Source organism: Eurosta solidaginis, chromosome 2, assembly GCF_040869045.1.
Source record: "Eurosta solidaginis isolate ZX-2024a chromosome 2, ASM4086904v1, whole genome shotgun sequence".
In the NCBI taxonomy this organism is placed as follows: domain Eukaryota; kingdom Metazoa; phylum Arthropoda; class Insecta; order Diptera; family Tephritidae; genus Eurosta; species Eurosta solidaginis.
Genome location: NC_090320.1, coordinates 35,257,926 through 35,277,682, shown reverse-complemented (window position 1 = coordinate 35,277,682; position 19,757 = coordinate 35,257,926). Strand labels below are relative to the sequence as shown.

Genomic DNA, 19,757 nt, shown 5'->3' with positions numbered 1-19,757 from the left:
TTGCGTTTGCAAACTTGTACGCCACAAAATATGCAATGTAGTTTTAAAAAGCAACTGCTGTGAAAAAATTTAAATTAAAATGTGTTAAATTTTTGTTGCTATTGCCAGCGAATGAAGAAACGAAACACGAAAATGCAACAAATCCCAGAGCAGGTGGAGGAGGGAGAAAGAGAGCACGATGGCTAGCGGGAATCGGTGACATGCCGACAGCTGAATGGGCAGGCGTACAGCTAGCACAGAAGGCGTGACAGCATGTGTCCAAGCAGATGGGCTCTGCAGTGGGCATGTCAGCTGCTTTGATTGTTTGACTAGTTGACGGACGTTATTGAGCCAAATTTTTATGCAATTTTTAAAACTAAAATTTTTTGCTTTTATGAATTTTTTGTTGATTTTAAACTCATTTTAAATTTATTGCAAACTTTTGGCAACTTGCCTATTATTTTGTCCGTATTGCTTGTCAATTCAAACAAGCTAGCGGGCATATTATTTAAAATATGTTTGCATACTTTCAGGCACTTTCTTTTTAATGTAAACAAGAAGTTACGTATACGCCCTGGCCCCTAACCACAATCATTAGGTAAATTACAGGAGAATAAATAAAAACTCAAAAAATTTAATACAAAATTGTAGTAATTTAAGTAAAATATGTACACAGACCTAAGCGACTCATCGCCAGCAATCAACATTCATTGTTTCCTGCACACCAACAGAGCAGCACTTCATTACCTCAACTTCTTTATTTGCTTATTTTTGATTGCGTGAAATCACTAAGAAACTACACTTGCAAAACAAACAATAATGCCATGACGATTCAGCTGAGAAGAAAGGTACAGAGAGAGCAAGAGGAGTGAGAAACAAACAGTAATGTTGCGGTATTGGCTCACAGACAGTAAAAGCGTGCAATAAAACAAAGCTCTGCAAAAATTACTCAACTCAATTGTATACATCATCTCAGGCTGATGTTGTGTCTGCCTGACGGCCGTAAACCACAAAGACAACAACACAAAAAAAAAATACACAGCAAAGCAGTATAATAAAAAATATCGAAAATACCTGCAACTTTCATTACATAGCACGTAGATCGGTCAAAAAAAACAGAGGAGTACAGAAACACCGCCGACAGCAAAACAAGCAATGTAAGCTGTAAAATCAACAACACTCACTTCATTTGTAGAATTTTGGCTGTTTTGGCAATGGCTCTTGTATTGGTTGTATTGCAGTTGGGGCTGTGTTGTGTATAGCCTTCAATGCACTGGTTGTAGCGTAAAAACCAATCTCATTTTCATAAAATATTCAAAGGCACTTTGCGTTCAAATTCGAGCTGCCTACTTGTCCGCCAAAATCACGGCACAGCAGCATATACAAGGTTGTCGATTTCAGTGGCGAAAAATTAAAAAAAAAAACAGCGAAAAGGGTAAATTTGTTTATTGCATTATTATTGACATTTCAGGTATGCAGATACTGATTTTTGTTTCCGTTGAATTGTCTTTCCTTAAATTTTAAATTAACTCTTAATAACACATTAAATATACTAGAATGGTTAAGCTTTGTTTTTTACAAATTTTTGAAATAATTTAAATTCAGTCGTACAACCCCTAAAATCTGCAAATAGCAGTCTCGAAAAACCTTTGAAAAAATCTAGGTGGCAACCCTAAATGGCAACCCTGCTCAAAAATGTCCCTGTTGTAATGCGGAGTGAAATACCTTTCGTTTGATACCCATATCGGCATATCTCATGCAATTTTTTTTTAATTTCGAATAGGTGGTAACCTTGTGAGATATTCTGAGTGGCAACACCTAGGTAGAAAGTCTTAGAAGGTGATACATTATCTCTGTGCCAAATTTCATTTAAATCGGTTGAGCCGTTCCCGAGATCGTTCGGCTATACAAACAAACAAGAATTGCTCGTTTAAAGTAATTCTTTCTCAATCTAGTAGAAACATACGTTTATGTATATTTACCGTGTTTTATACTGTTTTATATGGCTTGGTTATGGATATCAAAAAGCCGTATACAGAGATCCAAACAGAAGTACCGCTCTCTGCAGTATGGGCATTTTCAAATTTCACTGGAATACTCTTGCAGTGTCCTCTTTTGAGCGGCTACAAACTACAAGTTTTACCTGCCATGGTTCACATAATATAGATTTTATATCTTATGCTGTATTTGTAATATAAATATACAATTCTTACGTTGTCACGTAATTTTATGTTATGTTATTTCATATCATATAATGTAATATTAGGTTGTGTTATGTAAGGTTATGTTATGTTATGTGCTGATATGGGGAGCTGTGTTAAGTTATGTTATTTGATGTTATGTAATGTTAGAAATCAATTTTTTGTAAATAATTCTAAATTTTGGTATTTGCATTTTATGATATGTTATGTTATGCTGTGTTGTGTTATGTTATGTTATGGTATGTTATGTTATGGTATGTTATGGTATGGTATGTTATGCTATGTTATGGCATGTTATGCTATGTTATGGTATGCTATGCTATGCTATGTTATGGTATGTTATGCTATGTTATGGTATGTTATGCTATGTTATGGTATGTTATGCTATGTTATGGTAAACATCTACATCTACATTATGTCGGACAGCCAGGCGGCACTGCGTGCCTTGCAATCCTACACAGTTACATCTAAGCTAGTGGATGAATGCACTGAAATCCTTAATGACCTGGGAGCCAAAAACAAGGTTTTGTTGGGATGGGTTTCCGGACATCAGGGACACGAAAGTAATGAACATGCAGATTACCTAGCAAAGCAGGGTGCTACATCAGCATTCTATGATCCAGAGCCTTTTTGTGCACTCACAAAAGCACACACCAGGGAAACTATAAGTAACTGGGAAACTAAACAATTCAGACGTCACTGGATTGATTGCCCAGGGCAAAGGCAGTCCAAACTGTTTATACTTCCGGCAACGAAAGTATCAGCCAAACTCATTAACCTAAGCAGGGAGGACCTAAGATCTCTTACTGGGTACTACACGGGACACTGCGGTCTACGATATCACCTAAGTAAAATAAATCTATCTGATACCCAAATTTGTCGTTTATGTGAGCTGGATGATGAAACGCCGGTTCACATTCTCTTTGTGAAGTACGTGATATTGAAGTATAATTGTACTACTCCCAAGTAGACTAAATAAAGACCATATTGCAATACTGAGTATTGGAGTGATTTATTCAACAGTTTAGCGATTCGAACGTTAGGAGAAGGATTGGAATAAGCGGAATTTACTAAAATTTTTTACAATATAATAACATAGGCGGCAACCGTGGTGTGATGGTAGCGTGCTCCGCCTACTACACCGTATGCCCTGGGTTCGCACCCCGGGCAAAGCAACATAAAAATTTTAGAAATAAGGTTTTTAAATTAGAAGAAAATTTTCCTAAGTGGGGTCACCCCTCGGCAGTGTTTCGCAAGCGCTCCGGATGTATTTCTGCCATGAAAAGCTCTCAGTGAAATCTCATCTGCCTTGCAGATGCCGTTCGGAGTCGGCATAAAACATGTAGGTCCCGTCCGGCCAATTTGTAGGGAAAATCAAGAGGAGCACGACGAAAATTGGAAGAAGCTCGGCCTTAGATCTCTTCGGAGGTTATCGCGATTTACATTTATTTATTGGATAATAACATACCACGACATACCCTTGTAATTGTAATGGCATTACATAACATAACACAGGATAAAAAAAGAAAACCAGTTATAATAGAGTACTACGCAAATTAATTATAACTAAATATAAAATAACAAGACATAAACTAACATAACATAGCTTTAAGAACAAGCATAAAGAAGCAAAATGTATAACAACATACTATGGCATAAGGTTACATAGGAATATAATATTGCATAACACAGAAAACTAAGACAACATAAACATATCATTACGTAGCTTAACTTAAAACACCATTATGTACCAAAATGGAGGGGTAAGCAACCATATACATAAATAATAAATGACAACTTCAAATTGCTACAAAGTCAATTGAATGTATAAACATATACAAAGATCGTACGTCAGACTCTCAAAAACTCGCATATTTTTATTCCGAATCTGCTATAATACTCGTCCAATGTGTGGCGCTATTTTCTCTTCAAAAAATTCTAGTAAGAGCTTGTACGTTGAGGCTTTTTTGGAATAAGAAATCGCATTGAACTAAGCGTCTAAAAAAATTCCGAACGTTTTTTGCTTTTATGTCGATTTTAAATTTCTGTACATATATGGTTATGCCCTTTTTCCTGAAATGGTCTTAAGGTCAAAAGGAACTTTCCTAAAAAATGTCAAATTAAGGAAGATCATAAACTAAATTGACCTTCCACCACTTCAAATGGTCATACGGCCAATTGATCTTATAGCTATTTGAAGTGGTCAGAAGGCCAATTGACGGTTTGGTCGTTGATCTTATGTCAACCCTTCTCAAAAGTCAAAGCATATTAAGGCATAACAATACATAGATTAAATGATCACGGCATAAAAAAGGTAAGAACAAAGCAGAAGATAAAAGAACGTCACATACCGCAATATGACAAAAACTCGCTTCACACAACACTGCAAATATAACATAACAACAGGACAAATAAGAGGCTCTCTCAAAAGCCTTAAATGAAATCAATTTATGTTCAGGATTACTAAAATTTCCACCTACAAATATCATTTCAATAAATATTGGAATTACTACCATAGAACATAATTGGAATCGAAGAAAATTTATGATTTAAAACAATCATGTCATTTTTCGTACAATCACAATGACCTGCTAATTAAGTGCCATTCAACCACCACAAAGTATTGCAAACTACACTCATTGAATTGATCACTCATACGTCATGTCGTACCACTTTTACATAGCGAGCAAATTCGCTACTTTATTGTTATTTCCATGCACAATTCACAGTCATTTCATGTGAATTTATATATATACAGGCAATATATTTGTTTGAGTATGTATTTACATTTGTGTGTGTTTTTGTCTACTTTATTATTATTACTCTTTTACTTGTTTGTCGTTTTTGATGAGCGTACATTTATATTGCTCTAACATACATGTACAAATGCATACATACACATCCACATACACACTTACACATATGCATTTAGTTTTTGTCAGTTTCTAAATGCACACCAATTTTGCCAAAAACTAAACGGCAATTAAATGGAACATTTATTTAGTTGCTCAACAAAATGAAAACGGAAAATGGAAAATGAAACTAATTGAAAACGATTTTTCCGAATGAGTCAAAATTGTCGCTGAAGTACAGCTTTTATTGTTGCCCAACCAACGACATACAAATTTTCATCAAATAGCGTAAATAACAAAATTTCCTGATGGAAAAGTGGAAATAGAGTAAAATAAATCAAATACCTGAAAAATTCTGATGGGAGCTGCGAAATTTCATGCAATTGGCTGGTGGGTGATGGAGCTTTAACACGTATGTCGGAATCTGATATATGTATGCCTTTACAATCATTTCCACAATATATTTATGAAAAATAGCCATTTAGGTAGTGAAAAAAGATGGGTGCAGTCAAAACAAGCTTGGCTGATTTCTAAAGTTTGCTAATTGAAAAAAAACATTGAAAAGTGAAGTAGAGATTTAAACCCTCACTTTGAATTCAATATACTAGGCTAACGAATTTTCAAGGCCTCAACCTAAAGTTACTGTAGAGTATTTATGTCGTATGAGCCTTGTCTGTTATAGTTTAATTAAGGTTAAAATGGCCGCCTCTGCTGCCCAAGCGGAGACTCACGTAGGCCATTGTGGCCTGTTGTGATACCACGAAGGAGCCCTTGTTTGCCTTCTGAAGAATGTGGTTCATACACCCACAAAGCTAAACCAGTGCTTTTGCCTAATGAAGCGTAGGATTTTGTTTCTATTTGCGGTTTCTAGCTCCATAATGCTCCTAAGGAAGTGTCTGTATTGACATCGGTAACTGGTCTTCGATAGGGCGGGACAATGGCATAGATAATGCTCTACGCTTTTTATACCTTCCTCGTCCTAGCAGCTGCGGCAGAAGTCATTTGTTTGCAGACCCATATAAGCCCCACGGGCGCCCATAAGACAGTGAAATGTTAGAATACCCACTAATGGGCTAATAGAGAGGCGATTCAGAAGTATGACCGATTGCGATCTTATTTCGTCCAGCTTGGCCCAGATTTGCCTGGACACCCTACATGTCAGTTCTATGGCTCATCTCGCGTTAGCTTGTTCCGTGAACTGAGATCGCATCCAGTGCTTGCAAGTATTCAGAGGAGTATTCACGCAGCCAGCAGAGGTGATTGTTTGCAAGCTGGTCTCTTCCCTTGCTAGCTCAGCAGCAGCGCAATTTGCCGAGATGTAACTGTGGCCTGGGACCCATATTATGCTTAGATTTCACTTATCAGCTAGCTTGTTTAGAGCTCCCTACACTGCAGGGTCTTTGTGGCAGCTTGGCTGTCGAAAAAAATGGAAACAGAGAAAGTCATCGGCAGGTTAATTAGATAGAGAGCAGCTTCCCAGAAAGCTATAAGTTCAGCTTGAAAAGCAATGCAGTGGTCTGGTAAATGAAGGTTGTTATATATATGGAGCTTTCTTGAGAATTTTCCACTGCAAACTCTGTTGATTTCTGATTAGAGGAGACTAAGATTATGAGTATTATCAAAAGGGATAATAGTAAGTAACTTGGTGAACGACCCTCTGTATAACGCCTTTCAACCTTATGACCACAGCGATTAAAGTGCTTGAATTCTATTTCAGATGAACTAGTCAGAGTACTGTTCCGACTGTCAGTAAGATTTATCTGCGCATTGCCTTTTCTTCTTTGAAAAGGATGAGGAAGCTGCCACGCCCTCGCCAGGAACAGGTAGAACCTCGCAAAAGAGTTGTAACGTGCTGTGCAAGATTGTTGAAAGAAATGTTGGTATAACGGTTCTACCTTACATAAGGATGATGAGAGCATGAAGAATGTGAAACATTTTGTATATCTGTTCCTACTTCGTTAGGAAGATGTCCCTCCTTCGTTAGACATTAAGGCGCGCTTAAGCACCCCCTAGGAAGCAGTAAGTCAGCTACATAACAATTGTGCCCGACTTTGGACGCAAGTACGACTAAGCTAGCTTGGCAGTACTTGCGTGCCTATTTCAAACCGCTTTTAAGCATTCTAAAACATTAGTTACGTAAAAATGCGGCCCAAAATTTTAGTAAGTATACCTCTTTGGCCGTCCTCCTCACTACCCAAACAGTCAGGTGCATAAGAATGGCACCTATCGTTGGATACCAACCAACGACTTGGTGATTAAGAGATTAACATGTAGGCAACAAATTTAGCCACTTATATACCCTATACTTCAATTACATTACTTCTCTCCACCCGAAGACATTTTATAAAGGTTGAATGTTACACTTTTTCGATTGAGCACACAATGCTAGCGTACTTATTTTCCGTCTACTACCCAAAGAGTAAGTTACATACCAATGGCGCCCAAAGTGTGACACCAATATTGGTCTTAATCATCGATGTAAGCGTACCTCCCTTTCTACGTGTCTCCACTTCCCACCAACCAAACAGTCAGCTTCATAGCAATCGCTCCCAACGTGGGATGCATATATTGGAGAGGTGTGCTTTACCGACTGGTGTGGCTGGTCCAACGTTTTTTTTACCTGTTAGGCCGACGTCGGCAGATACGTAAAATCAATCATTTTCATTGTCCAAAAGGTAGTCTAAGGTCAAAACAATGGCGCCCAGCGTGGGACGCCAATATTTTTCGGATAGTTGGTCGCATGCCCTACTGACTGATCTAGTTCGCCCAATATGGCATAAACATATGATTTATTAACAGAAATATTTTGACGATAAAAGCTTACTCGCTTTCCGCCACCCGTGCCTACCCAAAAGCCCAATTATAAAGCTGTTTGTAGTCTTGTACAGATAAAACCGTGCACGTTTATTAAGGAATGTAAAATCCAGTTCTTGTCGAGAGAGCAACGTTCTTTCCCATTAGCTTTGCCGTATGAAGAAAAGGAATATGGAGAAATAAATATATTGGGTTATGGAAGCCGCAAACATGCACATGGACTTCAATTGCTAAATCTAGATGAAACTAATATAAATAGCTGAAATATAAGGCGATCGAGTTTAAAACAATTTTAGCGACTAATACAACAACACGAAGAGCGCAGTTAAAAGGTAAGCAAATATAGACATGCACAGTAATATGAACATCGCATATGGAATGACATTCTGCATGCATGTAAATATATTTGAGTATTGTTGATTATCCATATATCATCTAACTTACCGTTGTGTTGATGGTCGTCCCGCTATCCAGATGGCAAACAATGATATCATAAAACTGGCAAAATCTGTTAGTAAGTGAGCAGCATCTGTAGCAATCGCCAAACTATTTGATAAAATGCCACCTGTTTGTGTGGTAAACCAGCAAGTCAAGCATCAGCAGCATAACAGCAACAATAACAGCAGCATAGCCGCAACCACATCCCCAAAGCAACGCACCAGTGCACAAATGAATCGATAACGTTTTTACATCAACCGATAAAGGTAGAGGAGATGCAGCCAAGACATGAAAAATAAAAAATAAAATTGAAACAATGAGAAAAAGCAAAATCGAGCTAGGATATAGTATATTTGGTAAAATGTGAGTAAATTTTTGTTAAAAACCAGCGATGCTTGAATTTGTACAGATATATGTGCATACAGTCGGTTAAAGTCAAAATGGGACAGCAAAACTAATCAAGCTAAATTTTTTACTAATTTTAATAGATCAAGGAAAAGAAAAATTTTGTCAGATTTTTAGCTTGCATTCAATAATTTACAAAATATTTTTATATATTTATACTGAAAGATAAAATAAAATTAGAAGAAAAAAAAGAAAAGTTGCAATTGTTGTAATGTGGCTTTTAACAATTTGTTTAAGATGCAAATTTATTTGTACTTGTTTAAAATTTAATTTTTTATTTTTTTTCAAATTTTTTTGAAACTTAAAATTAATTTTTAAAGTTAAGAAAAATTTAAATCTTTTAAAAATAAATTTTCTTACAAAAAAGTATTTTATGTATTATTTGAATTTTCAAGTTTTAATGTGTTTTGTTTTTTCAAACTCCAAATAAACATTGTGACTTAAATAATTTAATTTAAAGAGGTTCTAGACAAAATGTGCCAAAAAGTTTTGTTAATTTTTTAATAACAAATGCTCTATAAAAATTTAAAATAACACGATGAATAATAGCATTTTTTTAATGCCCATTTATTGCTGTACTTTTTTTGAGATGTAAAATTATTATTATTTTTTTTTTTAATTAAAGTTTGTTACATAACTCTTAACCCTTAAAATTAAAAAAAAAAACAAAGAAATTAAAAATAAATTAAAATAAATTATTAAAATAATTCGAAGAACGTTTATGCTAATTTTTTAAAAAAACTGTAAAACATTTAGGTAAACTGTTAAAAAATAGTAAAGTTAAATGACAATTGTTTTTGTTTTTATCGGCCTATTGATAAATCATTCAAGGTTCGAATCGAGCTCAAGGCCAGAACAATAATTTTTTTCTAATGATAATTATTGTTCAAGGTTCGATTCGAGCTCAAGGCCAGAACAATAATTTTTTTCCAATTATTTTTCTAAATTTGAAAAATTGTATTTTGTTTTTGGAATAGTAAGTAGAAAATTTTTCAGACAACCTACCATAGCTATATATTTGCCAGTCAAGCAAACCACCGCTGTATAGCTAAAGGGTTAGCGCAGCATGCCTAAAGCGTACTGATGATGAAGGCTTAGCACCCTTCGAAATGGATCTATCTGCGCAGCTATGGCAGGTTGTCTGAAAAATTTTCTACTTACTATTCCAAAAACAAAATACAATTTTTCAAATTTAGAAAAATTAAAAAATAACAATAATTATCATTAGAAAAAAATTATTGTTCTGGCCTTGAGCTCGATTCGAACCTTGAATGAGTAAAGTTAAATGTTTAATTTTTTAGTAGCAAATAATTAAAAACAAATTTAAGTCAACAATGGTAAGAAGAGCATTATTTAAGGATGCACGTGGTTTTTGTGTACCATCGTATACTTTTATTGAATTTTAAAACATTATTTTCTTTTTTCAAAACAAATAAGTTTACTTTTAAATAAAGTTTCACTGACTAAATTATTATTTTTTTTTTCATTAAAAAAGTCTTTTCAAACAATTTTTGGCGAAACTCAAAAATAACAAAAAACATCAAATGGTATATTCTTTTATTACAAATTATTTGATAATAACTAAAATTAATACAGTTTGAGAGATCATTGTTTAAGTATACATATTTTTTCGTGTAGTATTTTTAAATTTTAAACTTAATTTAGTTTTTTTGTTTTTGAAAATCCAAATTAATTCATAATTAAATTTGAAAAAAAAAAATAATTTATACAACCAAAAATAAGTTAATTTTAAAAATCTTTAAAAACTTTTATTTGAATTCATAAAAAAAAATTTACTTATGACAAAACTTAAACGAAATGTTAAAATAAACTATTTAAATTTCTTTACAATAAATATTCTTAAATAAATGATAGTTGATAAAGTTTAGGGAAAGCATGTTCATTTATTATTATTATTATTTTTTTCTTTCATTTTAAAACTAAATTTTTATCGTTTTTAAATAAGCTTATTTTTATTTCTAAATGTCACTTTCAACTAAAGAGAGCTCTGGAAATAATTTGTTTAAGGATACACAACTTTTCTGTGAATTTGAAACTTAACTTTTATATATTTATTCCTAAAAACACCTTTTTTAAGCTTTTAAATTAAAAAAAAAAAAACAATGTTTTCCAACCAAAATAAAACAAATTTTCTTAAAATTATCCAAATTATTGTGCAACTATTTTTTAAACTTCTTGTACAAAAACTTTCAAAACACATTGAAGGGAAATTTTATAAAATTTCTTAAATATGTCTTTTAAATAAAAAAAAATTATTATTACAAGAAATAAAAACATTCGATACAAATAATTTTGTCAAAAATTTTCATGTTTCATTTCGATTGTAAATGACTGTAAATAGCTTGTGCAAAATTAAAAAGACACAACCTCTATCCACATCCGCCGCATTTCTCGTATTGTTCTATTACTCTAAACTGCCCTCAATTGCTAGTTGCTGCTTTGTATTCTGGTTGGTTTTGGTCAGCCGCTTTGTTGTCGGCTACTACCGTTAAGTTATCTAAACTCACTCACATAACTGCGCATTTCCTCTTGTTGTCTGCTTCGTTGGTTGATCTTATTTTTAGTTTAACAAGTCACTTTCCTGGTTGGTTAGTTACATCTTTAGTTTCGCCAGTTATTTGGACATTTCGGTCAATCTTCTTTATTTTATGCCTGGTTATCCAAGATTATTGAATTTCACGATTTCACGGTGTACAACGAAAAGGTGGAGTTTGCAAAATGTTTGATAATGACAGTAGCCAAAATTGCAACTGGTTATTGGATAGATGAACTGCTAACTTATACTATGTTCAAACAGAAAAATAAATTGAGGAAATTTCGATTTGAATTGAGTGCTGTTCATATAACTCGATTTAGCTTACACAATAGTAATTTGATAGCTGGTTGGCTCATCTCTACAATAAGAACATACCTTTGTTCATACTGTCAAAATGTGCGTGTTGGTATAGGGCGAATGAAATGGAATGAAAACATAAAACTTTGAAATTTTTGTGTGTTGTAAGAAAACGTGTTCAATGTTTTGGTTTCATTTTGAGTTTGCCATCTTCCTTTGACAATCTCTACTCCAGTGAAATGAAGGACATAAAATCAGCTGATGAGATGAGCCAACCATATAGTTCAGCCATGCGTAATTGACGTTTAAATATACTCAATAAACACACTTTGCATTGTTGCATTTGCAGTTTGAAACAATTTATTACGCAATTTTTTTTAATTGGCAATTTATTATTACAATTTAATATATGACAAATTGCGTAATAAATTGCCCAAATGGTATAAATTGCCAATTTGGTGTGTGTTTGAACCTAGTATTACTCGTTCCCTTTTTAAAGCTCGAACCTTTACTTGTGCTGATGCATAAAGGGAAAGTATAATTTTGCTTGAAAAGTGGTAGGATTTGACGTTTATGCAATCAAACTACATGCAAAGGGATGTGGCCATTTTTGGTTGAAGAACTAATATTTATTTGTGTTTCTTGACTTTCAACGTGCACTAAATTGAGCTGAGTGCATCGGTGTTAGTTGAGGGGTTTGCAAATTGATAACAAGCAATCAAGAGATTACTGATAGAGCTGATGTTTAGTAGTGTGGCAGAGTAGGGGACAAGAAACTGAATGAATAAATTGAAGCTTTTGCGGAATTTTCTATTCTAAGATATCAGCAAGGGAAAGCAATAAGGGAAAAGGAACAGAGTAAGAGGTGAACGGAAACTCGAGTGAAATACGATAGAGGAATATGAGGGGAAGCAGCAAATGTATATAGAGGTACTCTTGAAAAGACCAATTTTACCAGTAGAAGTATTGAACTCGGTTTCTTAAGAATGAAGAAGTAAGAAGAGAAATTAATTGCATGATGAAAAAGCAAAAAGAGAAGAAGAGGAAGAGAAAAAAATCAGTCCTATAGAGACAGAAATGGAAAGAAAGAAGCAAATCTGAGAAATAGTGGGAAATATGATCAGCAAGAGAGAGAAGTCGAGAGCCAAGAACACGAATATGCGGGCGATAATGAAGGAAATGGTATGAGAACTTTAAAATAATGGAAAAAACAAGAATTGGAGGAGACCAGCAATGAGATATGGAACCTAATTAGATATATAAAAAGGAAGATATACACAAAATAAAAAAGAAAACCGTGATGAAAGAGAGAAATAGAAATAAAAATAAAAACAAACCCAAAAAGAAAAATAAAATGAATAATAAAAGAAGAGAAGAAAACGAAACAGGAAAGCGAACAAGAAATAAAATAACTAAGAAGAAAAGGGCAAAAAAAAAAGAGAAAGAAAGTAAAAAGAAAAAGGAAATGAAAGCAAAAAACAAAACGAAAACAAAATTATAAAAAGAAAAATTAAAGGAAAAAGTGAGCTAAAAAAAGAAAAATGAAAGAAACAAAAGGAAAAATAAAATACAAAAAAGATATATATTAATTCAAAGCAATGCAAAGCAAAAAAAGGAGAAGATAAATAGACATTAAAAAGAAAATAAAAAACAAGAAACTGCACAATTAAAAAGAAAATAGCAACAAAAAAACCAAAAATGAGTAAAGTGACAAAGTAGGTAGGTAGGTAGGTTGAACTGGCCGGTCCATGAGGACCGCGAAGTGACAAAGTAAAAAAAAAAAAATTAAGAGTAACAAAAGTAAAGAATAAGTTTTGTTCTCAGCTCAACCAGGCCATTTACTGAGGTAGAATATCAGTCAAATGTAGTTAAATACCATACAGTTATTGGGCGTGGTCTTTAACCGATTTTGATTATCTTCACTCGCTCTATATAATTCGGCAAGGATAGTATCTCTGCATTTCAATGTAATTACTTTAGCAGCTTTTGATTTACGGCCTGTTAAACTTTCAAATTTGCCTCTTGGTTATTATCCGATTTCAGTCATTTTCAATACCAATCTATTCTGGGTCCAGATAGGCCCGTTTTGGTGAAGATATCTCAGTATTTGTTTAAGTTATTGTGTTAACGGACGGACAGACGGACGGACATGGCTTTATCAATTTTTTTTCGATACTGATGGTTTTGATATATGGAAATCTTTATCTATCTCAATTCCCTTATACCTGTGCAACCAACCGTTATGCAATCAAAGTTATAATACTGTGCACAAATACAGCTTGATATAAAACGAGTATGAGGGCAAATAGGTCACAGAAGAATAAATGAGAATGAGAAAAGACCTCGATTCAGAAAGTGATTAGAAAGGCACAAGAGTAACCACCAGAATGAAAAGAAGGAGAAGTTGAAAAACATACATGGGATTTACCGCTTACAAGCTATGTTAACATGACCAAATCGCAAACAATCTACCTCTGCTCGTTTTCCGATCCGCTCAGCGCAATTTATAACTTCTGTAACACAATTGTCAACCTCACCTTTCCGTGGTGAATCTATTTAGCAGGCGGAGCTCTGGCGACCTCAAGTTCCCCACGGGAGGAGGGTGTTGGATGAGCTATAATGTTAAACGTGGTAGTACCAAATGGTTCTTGCGATGGTCCTGCTAGTACCTTAATGGTGGTATTTGCATGAGTGTGCGGGATCAATATCCGACAAAAAAATACTTGATATTAGGAACGTGTATGTGTGTATAAGATATTCCAGCATATAATGCGAGATACCGAAAAAGTGGGTTGGTTCCCATACCTAAAAAAAGTTGCGAAAGATCGCCCCCAGATTTGAGGATTTTGGTAAGATGGTCTTGTAACCAAGAAGATAAGATAACATCCTTCTTGAGGCAGCTAGTAGACATACTTTAGGGGATACCATGAAGTAAGCAGATAAAACTTAGTAAAAACGGCCTCAGAGCTCAAAACGATGTCAAAAGTAAATAAAGACTTTTCAAGACAAAATAGTTCATTAAAAGTTTTAAACAACGCATTTCAAATAAGCAAGTTGTAATAAAAAGAATTATTTTGTCTTTTAGTAGGGTCAAACAAAACTTTCTTCTGAGGACCTTCCAAATGTAGGAGAGATCTCTCTGCGACCCAGACTAGAGATCACATGTCCATAAATGCTTATTTCGTGCTTCGTGCACCAATCCAAAGAAGTAAAAAGAAATAAAATGGAGACTATTTTTATAGATTCTATGGCTTAACAAAATATATGCCCCGAACATTCAAATATTTTTAAATTTAAGTACAATCTATGCTTGCAATATTGATTTTGTTTTAGGATAAATTTTTTTACTTCCAGCAGAGTCGATAAATTTTAAATACAAATATATGCCTAAAATATTCGAATCCCTTAAACTTGGATGTATTTTGATACAAATGCTCCACAGGCAAAACCAAGCACACAACCATTTACTGACGCCCATTAAAGTCAACTGCAATATTTGCACTACCTTATATTGGTACAACTTTTTTGAAAGCCCATGAAGCAAGGAAGATCAAACAGGCAGCCTAGAGACTCGATTGACAAGTTGCAAAAAGTTATAGGAAGCAAACGAAAATGTTTGTAAATTTTTGATCACTCTACGAAAAACAAAAGAAAGTGCATACTTACACACATATATATTCAAAAAATTCAAACATTTTTAGTTGCAAGTCAAATATTGATGCAACTTGATGCAGCATAGCCTTTTAGCTGCCTGTTTGGTAGTCTTGTTTCTTGTTGGTTTATTGCTGCAACAACAAGCCAACAAGAGATGTCATATTGATTGCTGTGCGATACAATACATATACACAAATACATAAACAAAAATACAAATATTTATGGCATTGAAATTCAATAGCAACCAGTTTGAGTGCGAATGTGGATGCAAGGAGAGGTGCGTGTAGGTGTTTGTATTTTGCATTTTTTTGTTGGGTTGTGTGGCAACTGCTGTAACATTGTTGCCCAAGGTTTGTGCCACAACAAGCGCCTAGTAAGAGAGGAAGAAAAAACTGGGAAGCAACTTACTGCTGTTGGCTGTATTATACCCAGCTGTACTAGAATCCGTGTTACTAAAACTTTGCACGAAATCGAGGAGATGGTGAGGCTGAAGGTGAGGGTGAGGGTGAGAGTGAGGTTGAGGGTGAAAGTGAGGGTGGGAGTGAGGGTAATGGTGAGAGAGATGGAGATGGGAATGGATATGGAGGGGAAAAGGAAAAAAGGAGGAAGTCAAAGTAAAAAGGAAAGGAGAAGTGAACAGGAAGAGCGAAAGGAAAGGGGAGAGGGGAAGTGAGATAGAGAGAGAGAAGAGTAACAGTAAGAGTAAAAGTAAGACGAAGTTTAAGAGTAAGGGGAATAGTAAGGCAAACAGTAAGAGTAAGAGTAAGCGTTAGACTAATATTAGAAAAAAGAGTAAGAGTAGGAGTAAGAGTAGGAGTAAGAGTAAGACTAAGAATAGGAGTATTAGTCAGGATAAACGTAATAGTTAGAGTTAGAGTAAAAGTAATAGTAAGTGTAAGAATTATAGTAAACACAAAAGAAAGAGTAAGATTCAGAGTAAGGGGTAAGGTTAACAGTAAGAGTTGGAATAAGAATAAGAATAAAAGTAAGAGTAAGAGTAGGAACAAGAGTGGCAGTGAAAGTTATAAGGAGGGAAAACGTATGACTGAGAATAAGAGTGCGAGTGAAAGTGAAAAGGTGAGATATCATTCACAGTAGGGCGCTTAGAACTCCAGGTAATTACAAAAATATTGACCCTAATAGATTCAAATGCAAGAATAAGGCAAAATTACTAACGAATGGCGTTGAGGTTCCGTTACTAGTTAAATTTGCCGCAGCTCCTTTATATAAGGTTACATTCGACTCAAATGCACTAGCGGGTAGCTTACGTACAGGTTCTGTCGAAAAAGATGTATCTTACATGTGCATCTACTCTTTTTATTGTCTTCTACACATGCAACACTCTTTGCTGCACTTGTCACAACTCAATCAGAACACAACAACAAGCTGCACACGGCTTTAGACTACATGTTCATCCTATCCACTTAGCGTATAACTGACTGAGTAACCAACGGACTAAGTTGCCAAGCAACTGACTGACCAATTGTTCCAACTGGAAAACCAACCGGCCAACAAAACATATATACAAACCTACAACAATTGACAATAGTAAGCCTGCATGTTGCATGCTACATTCACACACACAACAAAAACAATGCAACACTACTTCTTAATATGCACAATGCCGAAACTGTAAATACACTATCTTGTATCTTTTCTATGACTTTGCAGCCCACCTCTTATATGCCCTCATCAATCAACAGGATAGCACTACTTTTCGAAATATAGAAGATGTAGAAAAAGCAGAGTGTATGCACTTTGCATTTTATTGAAAAGTTTAATCAAATTGTTATTTGTTTTTACTTTCACAAAATTTCCATCAGTCAAGCAGTCACTCAGTTTGTAAATCAGCAGTAGTTTAGCTTCTGTTGTTGCCCTCTTTTCAATGCATTCCTCGCATTCCTCCTTTCTGCTACCACATTATCCTAGTCCGGCACTTGCAAGTGCCTTACCCTGCCATGTCCATTACTTTGCAAGTTTGGCAAAATTTTTCGTTGACATTTAAATTTCAATTCTTTTCTGCTCGGCCTTTACACTTTTCCCTTCTTGTTGTCTACAATTACTCTAGCCTTTTATTATATGCGAGTAAAATTTTCTATTTCATTTATGCCTCACTGCATATTTAATGGAATTTTGTATGAGTTTAAAATTTTTGCTTAATTGCCACACGGCTGCATGTCTCAGTATAGCAAAGTGCAATATCGGTTGGGCTTGCGTAAGTACGTTGTGTAGTTATTTAAAAAAAAAGAAACTTAAAAAATGCCAAAGTTTTTATTACTTAAAGTGGGTATGCATAAATGCTCGCACAGTGAGTGGCTATACCATTCGTGTATTTATATTCAAGCTAGAAGTTCTTCTCACTAATATTTTTTTAAGATCAAAGTTTGTTCAAGTTTTCTTTGCAACGTTAATTTCCACTAACATGCTTACAAAATATTTTTCAACTCTATTTTCAAATACTGAAAACCTTAAAAAAAATTGAAAAAAATTTAAAAAAATTTCTAAAAATAATTTACAAGTATTAAAAAGTCTAAATTGTCAATCAGTTTCGAAAAAACTAATTTTTTATCTGTAAAATTAAACAAAACTGGGTGTTTTGAAAAAATAAAATAAAAGATTTTTTATATCGCCCAGAACAAGTAAAAAAAAAGTAAAGAAGGCTAAGCTCGGGTGTAACCGAACATTACATACTCAGCTGAGAGCTTTGGAGACAAAATAAGGGAAAATCACCATGTAGGAAAATGAACTTGGGGTAACCCTGGAATGTGTTTGTATGACATGTGTATCAAATGGAAGGTATTAAAGAGCATTTTAAAAGGCTGTGGGCCATAGCTCTATAGGTGGACGCCTTTTAGATATATCGCCATAAAGGTGGACCAGGTGACTCTAGAATGTGTTTGTACGATATGGGTATCAAATTAAAGGTATTAATGAGGGTTTTAAAAGGGAGTGGCTCTTAGTTGTATATGTGAAGGCGTTTTCGAGATATCGACCAAAATGTGGACCAGGGTGACCCAGAACATCATCTGTCGGGTACCGATAATTTATTTATATATGTAATAATACCACGAATAGTATTCCTGACAAGATTCCAAGGACTTTTGATTTCGCCCTGCAGAACTATTCATTTTATTCTACTTAATATGGAAGGTGTCACACCCATTTTACAAAGTTTTTTCTAAAGTTATATTTTGCGTCAATAAACGAATCCAATTACAATGTTTCATCCCTTTTTTCATATTTGGTATAGAATTATGGCATTTTTTTTCATTTTTCGTAATTTTCGATATCTAAAAAGTGCGCGTGGACATAGTCGGATTTCGGCCATTTTGTATACCAAGTTAAAGTGAGTTCAGATAAGTACGTGAACGAAGTTTAGTAAAGATATATCGGTTTTTGCTCAAGTTATCGTTTTAACGGCCGAGCGGAAGGACAGACGGTCGACTGTGTATAAAAACTGGGCGTGGCTTCAACCGCCCTTTTTCACAGAAAACAGTTATCGTCATAGAATATATGTCCCTAGCAAATTACACAAGGATTGGTAAATTTTTGTTCGACTTATGGCATTAAAAGTATTACAGACAAATTAAATGAAAAAGGGGCGGAGCCACACCCATTTTGAAATTTTCTTTTATTTTTGTATTTTTTTTTTTTCATCATATCATTACTGGAGTTGAATGTTGACATAATTTACTTATATACAGTAAAGATATTAAATTTTTTGTTAAAATTTTACTTAAAAAAAATTTATTTTTAAAATCCTAATTTTTATTTAGCACACATACAGGAATAGCAGTAACGCCCCCGCCAAATTTCATCATGATATCTTCAACGACTGTCAAATTACGGCTTTTAAAACTTTCAAATTACCTTCTTTCAAAAGTGGGCGGTGCCACGCCCATTGTCCAAAATTTTACCAATTTTCTATTCTACGGCATAAGGTCAACCCGCCTACCAAGTTTCATCGCTTTATCCGTCTTTGGTAATGAATTATAGCACTTTTTCAACACTTCGATATCGAAAAATTGGGCGTGGTTATACTACGATTTCGTTCATTTTAAATAGCGATCTGAGGTGAGTGCCCAGGAACCTACGTACCAAATTTCATCAAGATACCTCAAAATTTACTCAATTTATCGTGTTTACGGACGGACGGAGGGACGGACATGGCTTAATAAATTTCTTTTTTCGCCCAGTTCATTTTGATATATAGAAGTCTATATCTATCTCGATTAGTTTATGCCGTTACGGATTACCTTTATGCGAACAAAGTTAATATACTCTGTGAGCTCTGCTCAGCTGAGTATAAGAACCAGAAAACAAAAAAAACGAAATTTGTGTACTGAATATGGACAGCCAAAGACTTTGCGCCAATAAAAAACAGGTGCCAAAATTTTATATTTTTGTAAAAACATGAATTATTTTTTTTTTTAATATATTTTATATGAAAAATAATATCATTAAATATTTGATTTTCCATAAAATATTTCAAGTTTGTTTTATTTTAAAAAAATGTATACTGTCATTTTTTAATGGCATCTCGTTTGTTAAAATTTTAAA

The 19,757-nt window shown here is 34.3% G+C and overlaps 1 protein-coding gene across 3 annotated transcripts in view; it reads right to left on the bottom strand.

The window, feature by feature from the left end:
• Positions 1 to 19,757, bottom strand: part of ZnT35C (Zinc transporter 35C) — a 252,281-nt gene that overhangs the window by 85,780 nt on the left and 146,744 nt on the right. For all 3 annotated transcript variants that reach the window (XM_067764970.1, XM_067764969.1, XM_067764971.1), the window contains one exon: positions 8,291 to 8,411. In XM_067764970.1, coding sequence (XP_067621071.1) covers positions 8,291 to 8,411 — 121 coding nt within the window. The remainder of the gene's footprint in view (positions 1 to 8,290; positions 8,412 to 19,757) is intronic.